Consider the following 11914-nt stretch of genomic DNA (forward strand, 5'->3'; position numbering starts at 1 on the left):
AAGATATGCCAGGGATTGACATTGACATAACGTGTCACGAATTAAATATCGATCCGACTTTCAAGCCTGTCAAACAAAAAAGGCGGAAGCTAGGACCTGAACGAGCTTCCGCGGTCAACGACGAGGTCAAAAAATTGCTTAAAGTCAGGTCAATAACAGAAGTGAGGTATCCAGACTGGCTCGCCAACCCCGTAGTAGTCAAAAAGAAAAACGGAAAATGGCGAGTTTGCGTGGATTTTACCGACCTAAACAAGGCCTGTACAAAAGATAGTTTCCCCCTGCCACACATCGATCGATTGGTAGAAGCAACGGCAGGAAACGAACTTCTGTCTTTCATGGACGCCTTCTCAGGTTACAACCAAATTATGATGAACCCTGACGATCGCGAAAAGACTGCGTTCATTACCGATCGCGGAACCTATTGCTACAGGGTAATGCCCTTCGGCCTCAAACAAGCTGGCGCAACTTACCAACGACTCGTGAACCGTATGTTCTCTCAACAACTCGGTAAAACGATGGATGTTTATATCGACGACATGCTCGTCAAATCCGTCCAAGCAAAGGATCACGTATCACATCTCGAGGAATGTTTCGCGTAGTTAAATTCCCATAACACGAAGCTCAACCCGACAAAATGCAGATTCGCCGTGGCATCAGGGGAATTCCTCGGCTACGTAGTCACATTCCGTGGCATCGACTCTAATCCAAAATAGATCAATGCACTGATCGAGATGGCTTCGCCGAAGAATAAGCGGGAAGTCCAGAGGTTGACCGGTAGAGTCGCGGTACTTAACCGTTTTATTTTGGGATCAACAGACAAGTGCCTGCCTTTCTATGATGTCTTACGAGGAAATAAAAAATTCGAATGGTCGGCAGAATGCGAAAACGCTTTCCAACAGCTGAAGCGGTATTTGCCTTCCCCGCCAGTCCTCGCAAAACCAGTGGAGGGGGAACCTTTGTTCTTGTACATCGCTGTATCAGCAACAGTTGTGAGCGGCGTGCTAATCAGGGAAGAACGCGGCGAACAGAAACCTATTTTCTATATCAGCAAAACCTTGCTGGATGCCGAATCTAGATACCCGCTAATGGAAAAATTAGCATGCGCGGTCGTAACATCGGCCCAAAAACTAAGACCATATTTCCAATCCCACATGATCGTCGTCCTCACGACTTTTCCCCTACGAACGATCCTGCATGGCTCGAGTCAATCGGGCCGATTAGCCAAATGGGCGGTAGAACTGAGCGAAAACGATATCGAGTACCGACCGAGAACAACCGCAAAGTCACAAGTGCTTGCGGACTTCTTGGTCAAATTACTGACAGAGACCATAACCAACGAGGAACCAAATTCCACTTGGCTCCTTCATGTCGACGGATCCTCGTCCAACCAGGGATCAGGCGTCGGAATTCGCCTCACATATCCAACGAACGAGATCTTAGAGCAATCATTTAGGCTGGAATTGCACGCCTCAAACAACGAAGCCGAATACGAAGCACTCGTCGCAGGACTGCGTTTGGCTCATGGCTTGAAGATACGAAACATCCACGCTTACTGCGATTCCCAGTTAGTGGCAAGTAAGTACAGCGGAGAGTATGAAGCCAGGGACGAACGGATGGATGCGTACCTCAAACTGGTCCGAAAACTAGCTCAAAAGTTTGATTGTTTTGCCCTCACGCGAATTCCCCGTTCCGAAAACATCCAGGCAGATGCTCTCGCGGCCTTAGCATCAAGTTCTGATCCAGGACTTAAAAGGGTAATTCCGGTCGAGTTCATCGAACACCCGAGCATCGGACCACCAATCGTCGTCAACCTCATAGAAGGTCAAGATGACGAAGAAGAAGAAGTTGCAATACAACCGCAATCAGAGCAATCTGATTACGGCTGCGATACCCGTGGCTGCAGAAAATTCAAGACTACATTATCGACGGACGCCTGCCCACCGAGAAATGGGCAGCCCGCAAAGTCCGAACACAGGCCGCACGCTACGTAACAGTAGACGGCAAAATTTACAAATGGAGATTCTCCGGACCACTCATGACATGCCTGGAAAGGGAAGAAGCGAAAAAAGTGATGAAAAAGTGATGGAAGAGCTACAACAGCCCTCAAGCAAGAGAGAGACTTTTTAACTTGGAGATGATATTTAGGCGGCTAGGGTTAGGGTTCATACAAATATACTTGTAATCCTTTCTTGCTCTATGTAATAAAGATCTCTTCAAGTCTATATTCTCCTCAATCTCTCTAAATCCTCACGAAACACTCTTAAACCTACCTAACAAGTCAACTTGTCCATCGTTCTGTGGTATTCTAAAAGAGCCTACACAAAAATCCCCTAACAGTTTGGCGCTTGAAGAAGGGGAGTATTCTAACTACGTGATGATGGCGATGAATGAGTGCTCCAAATCACCCGAAGCTGTTCAAGGAGGAGCCAAGCCCCTTGGATTATCTACTAACCATCGGAGTCGAGCAGATAATCCTATCGAAGCTGAGTACTCCCTACCACACTCGCGAGAGGAAACGACTTACGTCATATCCGGAGGATTAGAGACTTGCAGTGCAAGTCACTCGGAAAATCAAGCAGGAATTCTCTCAGGCTAAAAAGATAAGTTTCACAGCGAGAGAGAGTCCTGTTACCTCATCACGATGCTCTCGTCGTCACACTTCCGGTAGTAAACTGCCTGGTCAAAGGATACTGGCAGATAGCGGTAGCTTCAGTAACATCATTTTCCAAGCGGCGTACCAAAGTCTGGGGCTAGAAGAAGGAACCCTAATACGCAAAGCGACCCCCTTGATAGGATTCAGCGGGGAAGTCAAACAAGCAACCGGAGAAATCTTCCTCCCCATCTATGCTGAAGGAGTCAGCCTCTTTACTAGGCTTCTCGTGGTCGACTGCCACTCCTCTTATAATATGATCTTAGGTCGGGCATGGATTCATGGAATGAGAGCAGTTCCCTCGACTCTCCATCAGATGATAAAGTTCCCCACCTCTCAAGGCATTAGAACAATCAAAGGAGATCAGGAAACCGCCAGCCATTGCTATCAGATTGCTCTAAAAGAGCGAACCGAAACAACATTTCCCCTGCAAGTCAAATCCCAAGCTCCGCATACAGAAGAACCAGAAGTCGAGGATATGGACGACGTACCCCTAGTAGAAGGTGACTTAACTCGCAACCTCAAGATCGGGTCCAAGCTCTCCGAAGGATTAAGAAGAAGACTGGTAAACTTCCTCCGGTCCAATTCCGACTGTTTCGCATGGTCACACTTAGACATGCCGGGAATCGATCCCGAGGTTATCATGCACCAGCTGCAAGTGGACCCCTTGCACCAACTGCAAGTGGACCCCTTGCACCAGCCTGTAAGACAGAAACGGAGAAAGTTTGCTCCAGAAAGGGATGTCATAATCAACGAAGAAGTCAATAATCTACTAAACGTGGGGTTCATCCGAGAGGTCCAGTATCCCGAGTGGCTGGCCAACGTTGTCGTGGTGAAGAAGAAGAATGGAAAGTGGCGAGTATGCATCGACTTTACAGATCTTAACAAGTCTTGCCCACAGGATCCTTTCCCTCTGCCACATATCGACAAGCTGGTCGACGCCACGGCGGGGCACCAGCTAATGAGTTTCATGGATTCTTTCTCCGGCTACAACCAAATACTTATGCATCCCAAAGATCAATAGAAGACCTCTTTCATGACATCCCGAGGAATCTATTGCTACAAGGTCATGCCCTTCGGATTGAAGAACGCCGGATCAATGTATCAAAGGCTGGTAAATATTATGTTCGCAGACCAAATAGGAGAAACCATGGAGGTCTACATCGATGATATGCTAGTGAAATCTCTAGAGGCGGAAGACCATATCTCGCACCTAGAACAGGCTTTCTCTACCCTTCGCAAGTATAACATGAAACTAAACTCAGCCAAGTGCTCGTTCGGCGTCAGCTCCGGAAAGTTCCTAGGGTACATTGTAACCCACCGGGGCATAGAAGCCAATCTGGACCAGATCAGGGCTATCCATTCCATCCCTTCCCCAAGAAATGTGAAGGAAGTACAGAAACTGACCGGCAGGATGGCAGCCTTAAGCAGATTCATCTCCAGGCTCTCCGACAAATCCCATGCCTTCTTTGAGACCCTTAAGAAGCCAAAAGATTTTGAATGGACCGAGAAGTGTGAATCGGCCCTCGAGGAGCTCAAAACCTATCTTACCACGCCTCCCCTCTTATCCAAAACATTGCATGGCGAAGTCTTGCTGTTGTACCTTTCTGTCTCAGAGCATGCAGTCAGAGCTGTCCTGGTCCGTGAAGAGGGGAGCAAGCAGCTACCAATCTACTACGTAAGCAAAGCCCTCCTAGACGCGGAAACTCGCTACAGTCATCTAGAGAAGCTGGCCCTACCTCTGATGGTCGCTGCTCGGAAACTATGACCCTATTTCCAAGATCACCCAATTGTGGTCGTCACCTCGTTCCCTATAAAGTTGGTTCTACATAAGCCCGAGGTCTCCGGAAGACTAGAAAATGGGCAGTCGAGCTAGGGGAATATGACTTGATCTTCAGGCTGGCCACGGCAATAAAATCCCAGGTCCTAGCGGACTTTGTAGCTAAGCTCTCCCAAGATCTACTCCCGGCCCTCGAACAGGAGGTACGCCTCCAGAAAGAGGCCGACGAGGAAGGAGAATGGGTCTTGCATGTAGACGGCTCCAGCAACATTCGAGGAGTAGGAGTGGGGATCGTGCTCACATCGCTAACAGGAAATACGGCCTCAAGAGCCATAAGGTGTAACTTCAAAGCAACGAACAATGAAAGTGAGTACGAGGCCTTGATTGCAGGACTATCGCTCGCCCACTTGCTAGGTGCCGAAAATATCCAAGTCTACAGTGACTCCCAGCTAATTATCAACCAGGTACAAGGAGAATATCAATCCAAAGACGACAGAATGATCCAATATTTGGCAGTTGCTCAGCGCCTCATAAGCAAGTTTAAAAGCTGTAAACTCACGCAGATCCCCAGGGAGCAGAATTCACAGACCGACGCTCTGGCTAACCTAGGGTCGGCCCTCCAGATGCAGACTCAGATGAGCATCTCAGTATTAGTGTTGCAATGGCCGGCCACCCTAGAACGCGCCAAACGAAGAGTTCTCTGCCATCGAGGAAGAAGAAACCTGGATGACCCCCATAGTTCGGTACCTCAAAGACGATATCCTCCCTGAAAATCGCAATGAAAGCAGGAAAATCAAGAAACAGGCCGCTATATATTGTCTATCTCAGGGAGTATTGTATCACAGGTCATTCGTCGGTCCATACCTAAGGTGCGTCACGCCCCGTGAAGCAGCTATAATCCTGGTCGAACGACATGAAGGAGATTGCGGATCTCATTCCAGCGGGAGGAGCCTGGTGCTGAGAGCTAAGAGAGCAACCTATTATTGGCCAACAATGGCGAAAGAAGCTAACAAGAAGGCTAGACTCTGCGACAGATGCCAAAGACACGCCCCAATCCCTAGGCTACCTCCGGAAAACCTCAAGTCCATAAGTTCGCCATGGCCCTTCAGGAAATGGGACATGGACATAGTAGGAAAATTCCCCACAGCGCCGGGGCAGAAAGTCTTCATCCTAATAGTAACAGATTACTTCTCAAAATGGGTCAAAGCAGAGGTACTCAGCAGAATAACCAACCTCCAGATCAGAAAGTTCATATGGGCGCATGTGATCACATGGTTCGAGGTTCCAGAAGAAATCGTCACCGACAACGGCCCCAGTTCACAAGTCATAATTTTAAGGAATTCTACAAAGACTGGGGCATCAAACTCTCTTTTGCTACACCCCGACATCCCCAGTCCAACGGACAAGCGGAGTCCACAAACAAAACCATGGTAAACATGCTAAAGAAGCGTCTGGAAGGATCACAGGGGAATTGGGCAGAGGAACTACACGGAGTTCTTTGGGCCTACCGAACCACTCCAAAAACGGCAACCCAGGAAACGCCTAATGCCCTGGTATACGGGGCAGAGGCAATAATCCCAACCGAAATGCATGTGAAGACCACGATCTCAGGAACCACCTCTCAGGAGGAGAACCACGAGCTAATGTCACTAAGCCTCGACCTACTCGACGAAAAGAGAGAAGCCGCTCGACTAAGAAATCGGGCATATCAACAAGAAGTAGCCAAAACCTAAAACAAGAAAGTCAGAACCAAAACCTTTCAGCAAGGAGACTGGGTTCTTCGACGACCAGAGAAAACAACTGGAAAACTGTCCCCTGCATGGGAAGGACCCTATAAGGTAATCGAGGTACGAGGAGCAGGTGTATACAGGCTGCAAGATATCCAAGGTAATATACAACCAAACTGTTGGAACGCCCTGCACCTTAGGATTTATCATTTCTAGTAGCAATCACTAGATCGTATTCCTATTATTTATTATTTTAAGCATTATGTTTTCCTACTCCTATGTACGCTGAACGTCTCCGGACAAAGCCTATATAATAAAGATAGTTCCGACTATAAAAGAGTAGTATGAATCCCATAATACTTAAAGGGGCAAACGAGCTAGATCTGGTCCAAGAGACCTCCGATCCTGGCCAACCCTCGACAGTAAGTAGCATGACCACGCAAAAAAAAACGGGTATGAGACATAAGGTAGGAATGGGTCTGCGCAAGCCCGAGTATGCCGTCAATACTACCTAAAACCCCTTGTATAGCCTCAGGTATATCGGGGTCCCAAACTAAAATACCAAAAAAGTGAAAGGTACATGTGTTAAAACGCTAAGTGCTAAATTAACACAGGGGACATGAGGTATAATTTCCACTGAGCAAGTGCAAAAGTCCGGGAGCACCTTAAAAATATCATGTTTCTCTAGACGTGGAAAACAGCGTAAGTCTGGCACTTGGGTTTTCACCCACACCAGCACCCTCTAAGACTGATAGTGGCTTTCTGTAGAAAGCAGAGTGCAGCACGGGAACTCGATAGTGACTAGCTTCCGAGCAGTAGAATACGAAATCCCCACAGGTACCGGTAGAGGCCTCACCTACGATGGCAGCATACGGTCCCTTTAAAATACAAACCGAATGCCCCAGAGTTATCGAGAACTTTCGGGTCCCCATGAAGTCTCCGGGTCTTGAAAAAGTTTCCTCAGGACCTGGAAAAGGTAAACCTCCGCGGGTTAGATCAATCTTTAAGAAGACCACGAGTCTAAATCCAAGACCTTAGGGTCAAGAAACCTACGGGTTTTATAGAAAAGATTTCAGGGTCCGGGGACTAGAATCCAATTCCGGACCTCAGTGTCTGGAACCCATGGGTACCCTAAGAAGGGACCTTCGGGTCCCAACACTATTTATACTCTCTAAGCGATCCCAGGGTCCCCAAAAGAAATTCAATCCTACGAGACCTATTAGGTCCGATCATCTTAAGGTCCAGAGGTTCTAAGGAATCCAGACGCCTAGGATCCGTGAATCCTCCGAAAAACATCTGAAAGGCCTAGAAAGGCTCAAGGCTACCGAACAGCCAGATCAACGCCCAACTCTCCAGTTCTTCAAAGACAATTCAAGACCCGGAGGTCATCTAAGCAACCTACAATCTTCCGAAAGAAGAAACATGCAAACAAAAGCACCATATACAGATTAAAAAAAAAGAAGAAGGGAATCTCCGGATTCAAACTCCGAACTCGAAAAGAAACAAGCTTTACAAAGAAGTTCGATACAAAAGTCTTTATTCCAAAGAAAATCCAGAAAAAAACAAGAAGATAATGAAGGAAAACAATTTCAAAGCATCGAGAATGGCGGACCAGCTGAAACCCGAGACTCCGCAGCAGACACAGGACCGACTCTCAAGGAAGCATCGGCAAGGCGCGTCGGCTCTGCAGCCAAAATAAATACTGGCGGTACTCTTCCGAAGGGTCCCAATGCTCCGTCCTTCTTTCTAGCCATTCCTTCATAAGCTCCCACCTACTCGAAGCTCTCACCTGCTGAATCAGCAAGTCGCGCTGAGCAGCCATATCACTCACCCGGTTACGAAGGGAAAATAGCTCGTTAAGAAGCCATTGCTGAATACCCGCTAGCGGCACATATCCGATCATATTCCCAGAGGGGAATGGCCCAGCTCCCATATCTAACGGCGCCATCTTAGTCAAGCGGGGTGGAGGCGCATAGAAAGGATGCCTTCTTTGTGTCCCAGCCTGCTGATATTCATCATAGAGAATCGAAGCAGGAAGCCTCACAATATTACCTGAAGGGAGGATGCACTGGAAAGGGATTAAGGAGTAAAGGCTTACCCCAGAGACGACTATGGCGCAGGACGTCCTTGCTCATCAAAAAGTGCACCCCACGAAAGCGCCGAGAAATCATCAACATCTTCTTTGCCACCACTTCCCCAAGAAAAGATACCGGACGAGATACATCTGAAAACAAAACCGACTATCAACAGATCGACTACCAAAGGGAAAAAGTGCAGGAAGCGAGACTCACCAACAGTACGCCAGAAAGTCGGGTAATGGAAGGGTTCCTGGATCTTCATAAACACGTATCGACTACTCCAATTATTCTCGAAAGAAGAATTGCTCCGGATACCTCTCTGAGGTTCCTCAACTAAAGGAGCACCATCACGAGGTTGAAGGTGGTAAAACCAAGGCACGATCCTCCAAGGGGCGAAGTGATAGGAATATAGCACCTCGTGAATCCCGGTCTCAAGACCATGAAGCTCCCCGAGTACCTGGATTGAGATCGAAATCTTCCAGGACAAGGGAGTAAGCTGAGAAGGGCAGAAGCCAAAAAACGAAGACACTTCAGCCACCAGCGAAGGAACAATCCCCCGGAAGCCTGCTACTAAATACACCTCATAGATAGCTATCTCTCCCGGTCCTCCATCAGGCGCGCGTTCGAACTCGGAAGGACTCCTCATATGCACCGAGGAATGGATCCCATACTTCTTCCGTTTCGCCTTCAAACCTCCCTCACGAATTTCGGAGCGCAGGCCGTCGTCAAGAGTAAAGCGCTCGCGTTGCTTCAAAGGCGCCATTGGGATCGCCTCACTACCTGTTTCGGAAGCCGTTCCAAAGGAAGCAATAGGCGATTAAAATGGATCAGCAAACAGACGGCAAGGCCTTACGCGACCACCCACGAACGAAGCAGGGAGATCGGAGTTCATCTTCTCAAGCTGATGATGAATAAAGCTCTACCCATCAGAAATCCTAAATATACGCCTAGCTCTTTTCTTTCTTGGAGCCTGGAAAAAGGAAGTCGGATATTTCCAAATCTTCAGAAGAATTCCTTGCGACCGGACTGAAAAAAAAAAGGGAAAGATGCCACACTTCCGCTCTCCTCCGCGATCTAACGGACCCCCAAAGTGAAAACCTGCTCCGACCCGCGTGTGGATTACACAACCAAGCTCCAGCCTCACCATTTCCAGAAAGGCAGAAGAAACTACTATTAGACATCAACTGAACACGAAGGAACCGGTCCTTACCTGGGTTCAGAATGGGTTCCGACTTGAGCGGAACCTAGGCTAACAAGACTAGCGGAACAAGGTCCTGCCTAAAGGGAGCCTTCTGAGAATAAGAAATCCCGGTTGACTTGAGTGCACAGGTTATTCCCCGACTTCGATGACAAAGTCGAGAAATAAGGGGCAAACCGTTGGGGAAAAATATCCCGGTATTATTTCTCCAAGCCTCCAGGCAGGACTCAGATCCCTGGATCCCTAGTAAACGGGTTCCTCGGGTCTCCCCAGAGGGAATCCTGGGCTCGGTCCCTGGACCCTACTCCCTTCCAAGAAATGGAAAACTTCCGACAAGGAGAACCTTCCATATTTCCGAATATGGGAGAGTTTAACCTAATGAAACCGACTTCTAGACGACTATATAAGAGCAACAACAGCTCTCAAGCAAGAGAGAGACTTTTTAACTTGGAGATGATACTTAGGCGGCTAGGGTTAGGGTTCATACAAATATACTTGTAATCCTTGCTTGTTTAATGTAATAAAGATCTCTTCAAGTCTATATTCTCCTCAATCTCTCTAAATCCTCACGAAACACTCTTAAACCTACCCAAGAAGTCAACTTGTCCATCGTTCTGTGGTACTCTAAAAGAGCCTACACAAAAATCCCTTAACACAGCTAGCCTACCCTCTAGTTGCCATATAGGTGAAAATCCCGGAAGTCGCATGAAGGCAAACTTCTGAGTCCAGTTTACAGCAAAAGCTGGAAGACGCTTCCACTCTTTGTTCAGAACCTCCTTAACAAGAGGCTCCTTGCCCCGAGGACGAAGATAGTACCTCCATTTTGTGCCGTTTAAAGGACAAACAAAATAAGAGCACACAACCTCAGCCACCCCGATTACAAGCCCTTGGAGATAGCCCAAATTCTGCAAGGCTATCAAAGTTCTCCAAGCCGGAGGGTTCAATTGACCTGGGGAAATCTCCAAGGTTTCTGATATTTTTGCCACCAAAGAAGGGACTCGGTCCCTGAAACCTGACTTGAAGTAACCTTCGTATACAGGAACTTCATCCACACCAAAATCCGAGACTCTATCATCTGGACCTGGCACTCGGATGACGACGTCGGCATGGAGACTATATTTCACCCTCCATTCTGTGACCTCCTCAACCACTATCACTGAAGGAGGGCCTATCGGGGGGTACCGGCTTCCCTCCGTGACGGCGAAACATTCCTGGGAATGATAACTTTAGGATCTTCCACCTCAGCAGTCAAATCCATAGAAGAATCAGAAGAATCCATGGACTCTGATAGAGCAACTACGTCCTTCACCTTGCTAGATCTCACTCTACTACCTATGGAAGAAGAATCTGGGGAGAGACCCGACTCAGCCCTCATCTCAGAAACAGAAGGGTTGGAGGGAAGGGCCTAAAAGCAAGCGTAGAAGGAGAAGGAAAATGTTACATGTGGAATGAAGACCCGAACTGAGATGTGGAGATCGCGAGAAATCTTCGTAGCAAGAGAAAAGGAAACTGAAAAGGCCAGGCGGCAAAAACGGGGAGATAGAGTCGAAAACACTAAGGAAGCCTTACACTCGTCGAAAAGAGAATCCAGGCCCCTGGGTCCCCGATAAAGGAGCGCTCCAGGTCCCCGATAAAAGGGACCATGGGACCAGTCCAGGGACCGACCTCCCTTCCAAGAAATGGAAGATTTTCGATAAGGAGAACCTTCCATATTTCAAAATACGGAGAAGTTCAACCTAAATCAAACCGACTTCAAAGCGACTATATAAGAGCTCCTAAGTCCCAATGGCAAGTGATCGACTTCTTCAAGGCTTAGAGACTAGAACTAGACGGCTAGAATTAGGGTTCTTACCAAACACCTTGTAACCTCATTTGTTTTTGCTTGTTCTATCTAATAAAAGTCTCTTCAAGCCTATATCCTTGTTATCTTACTAAATTCCCACAAAACATACACAAACACATACATGCTACCAGCTTATCCATCGTTCTGTAGTACTCCAAAAGAGCCTACACAAAAATCCCCTAACACGTCACACCTCGAGAAGCCGCTAGAATCCTTGTAGAACTACATGAAGGAGATTGTGGATCCCACTCTAGCGGCAGGAGCCTGGTGCTTTGAGCCAGAAAGGCAGGCTACTATTGCCCCATGATGGCCACGGACGCCAACCAACAAGCCAAACACTGCGACCAGTGTCAGAGGCACGCTCCAGTTCATAAGCTCACCGTGGCCCTTCAGAAAATGGGGCATGGACATAGTGGGGAAATTCCCTATGGCGCCGGGGCAAAAGGTCTTCCTTCTGGTAGTCACTGACTACATCCTCAAATGGTTCGAAGCAGAAGCACTCAGCCGGAAAACAGACCTCCAGATCCGCAAATTCCTGTGGATGAACGTAATCACTCGCTTTTGGGTCCCCCATGAGATCATCACCGACAACGGACCCCAGTTCACGAGCCAAAACTTCAAGGTGTTCTGCAAGGACT

General features: G+C 47.9%; 1 protein-coding gene across 1 annotated transcript; it reads left to right on the forward strand.

The window, feature by feature from the left end:
- The first annotated feature begins 3800 nt into the window (after positions 1 to 3800).
- LOC106378704 lies at positions 3801 to 6163 on the forward strand. Its single transcript, XM_013818797.1, has 4 exons — positions 3801 to 4328; positions 4574 to 5173; positions 5259 to 5753; positions 5825 to 6163. The coding sequence occupies exons 1-4, from the start codon at positions 3801 to 3803 to the stop codon at positions 6161 to 6163; spliced, it is 1962 nt and encodes a 653-aa protein (XP_013674251.1).
- The last annotated feature ends 5751 nt before the right edge of the window (positions 6164 to 11914 follow it).

The sequence above is a fragment of the Brassica napus genome, chromosome C7 (genome assembly GCF_020379485.1).
Source record: "Brassica napus cultivar Da-Ae chromosome C7, Da-Ae, whole genome shotgun sequence".
Taxonomy (NCBI): Eukaryota; Viridiplantae; Streptophyta; class Magnoliopsida; order Brassicales; family Brassicaceae; genus Brassica; species Brassica napus.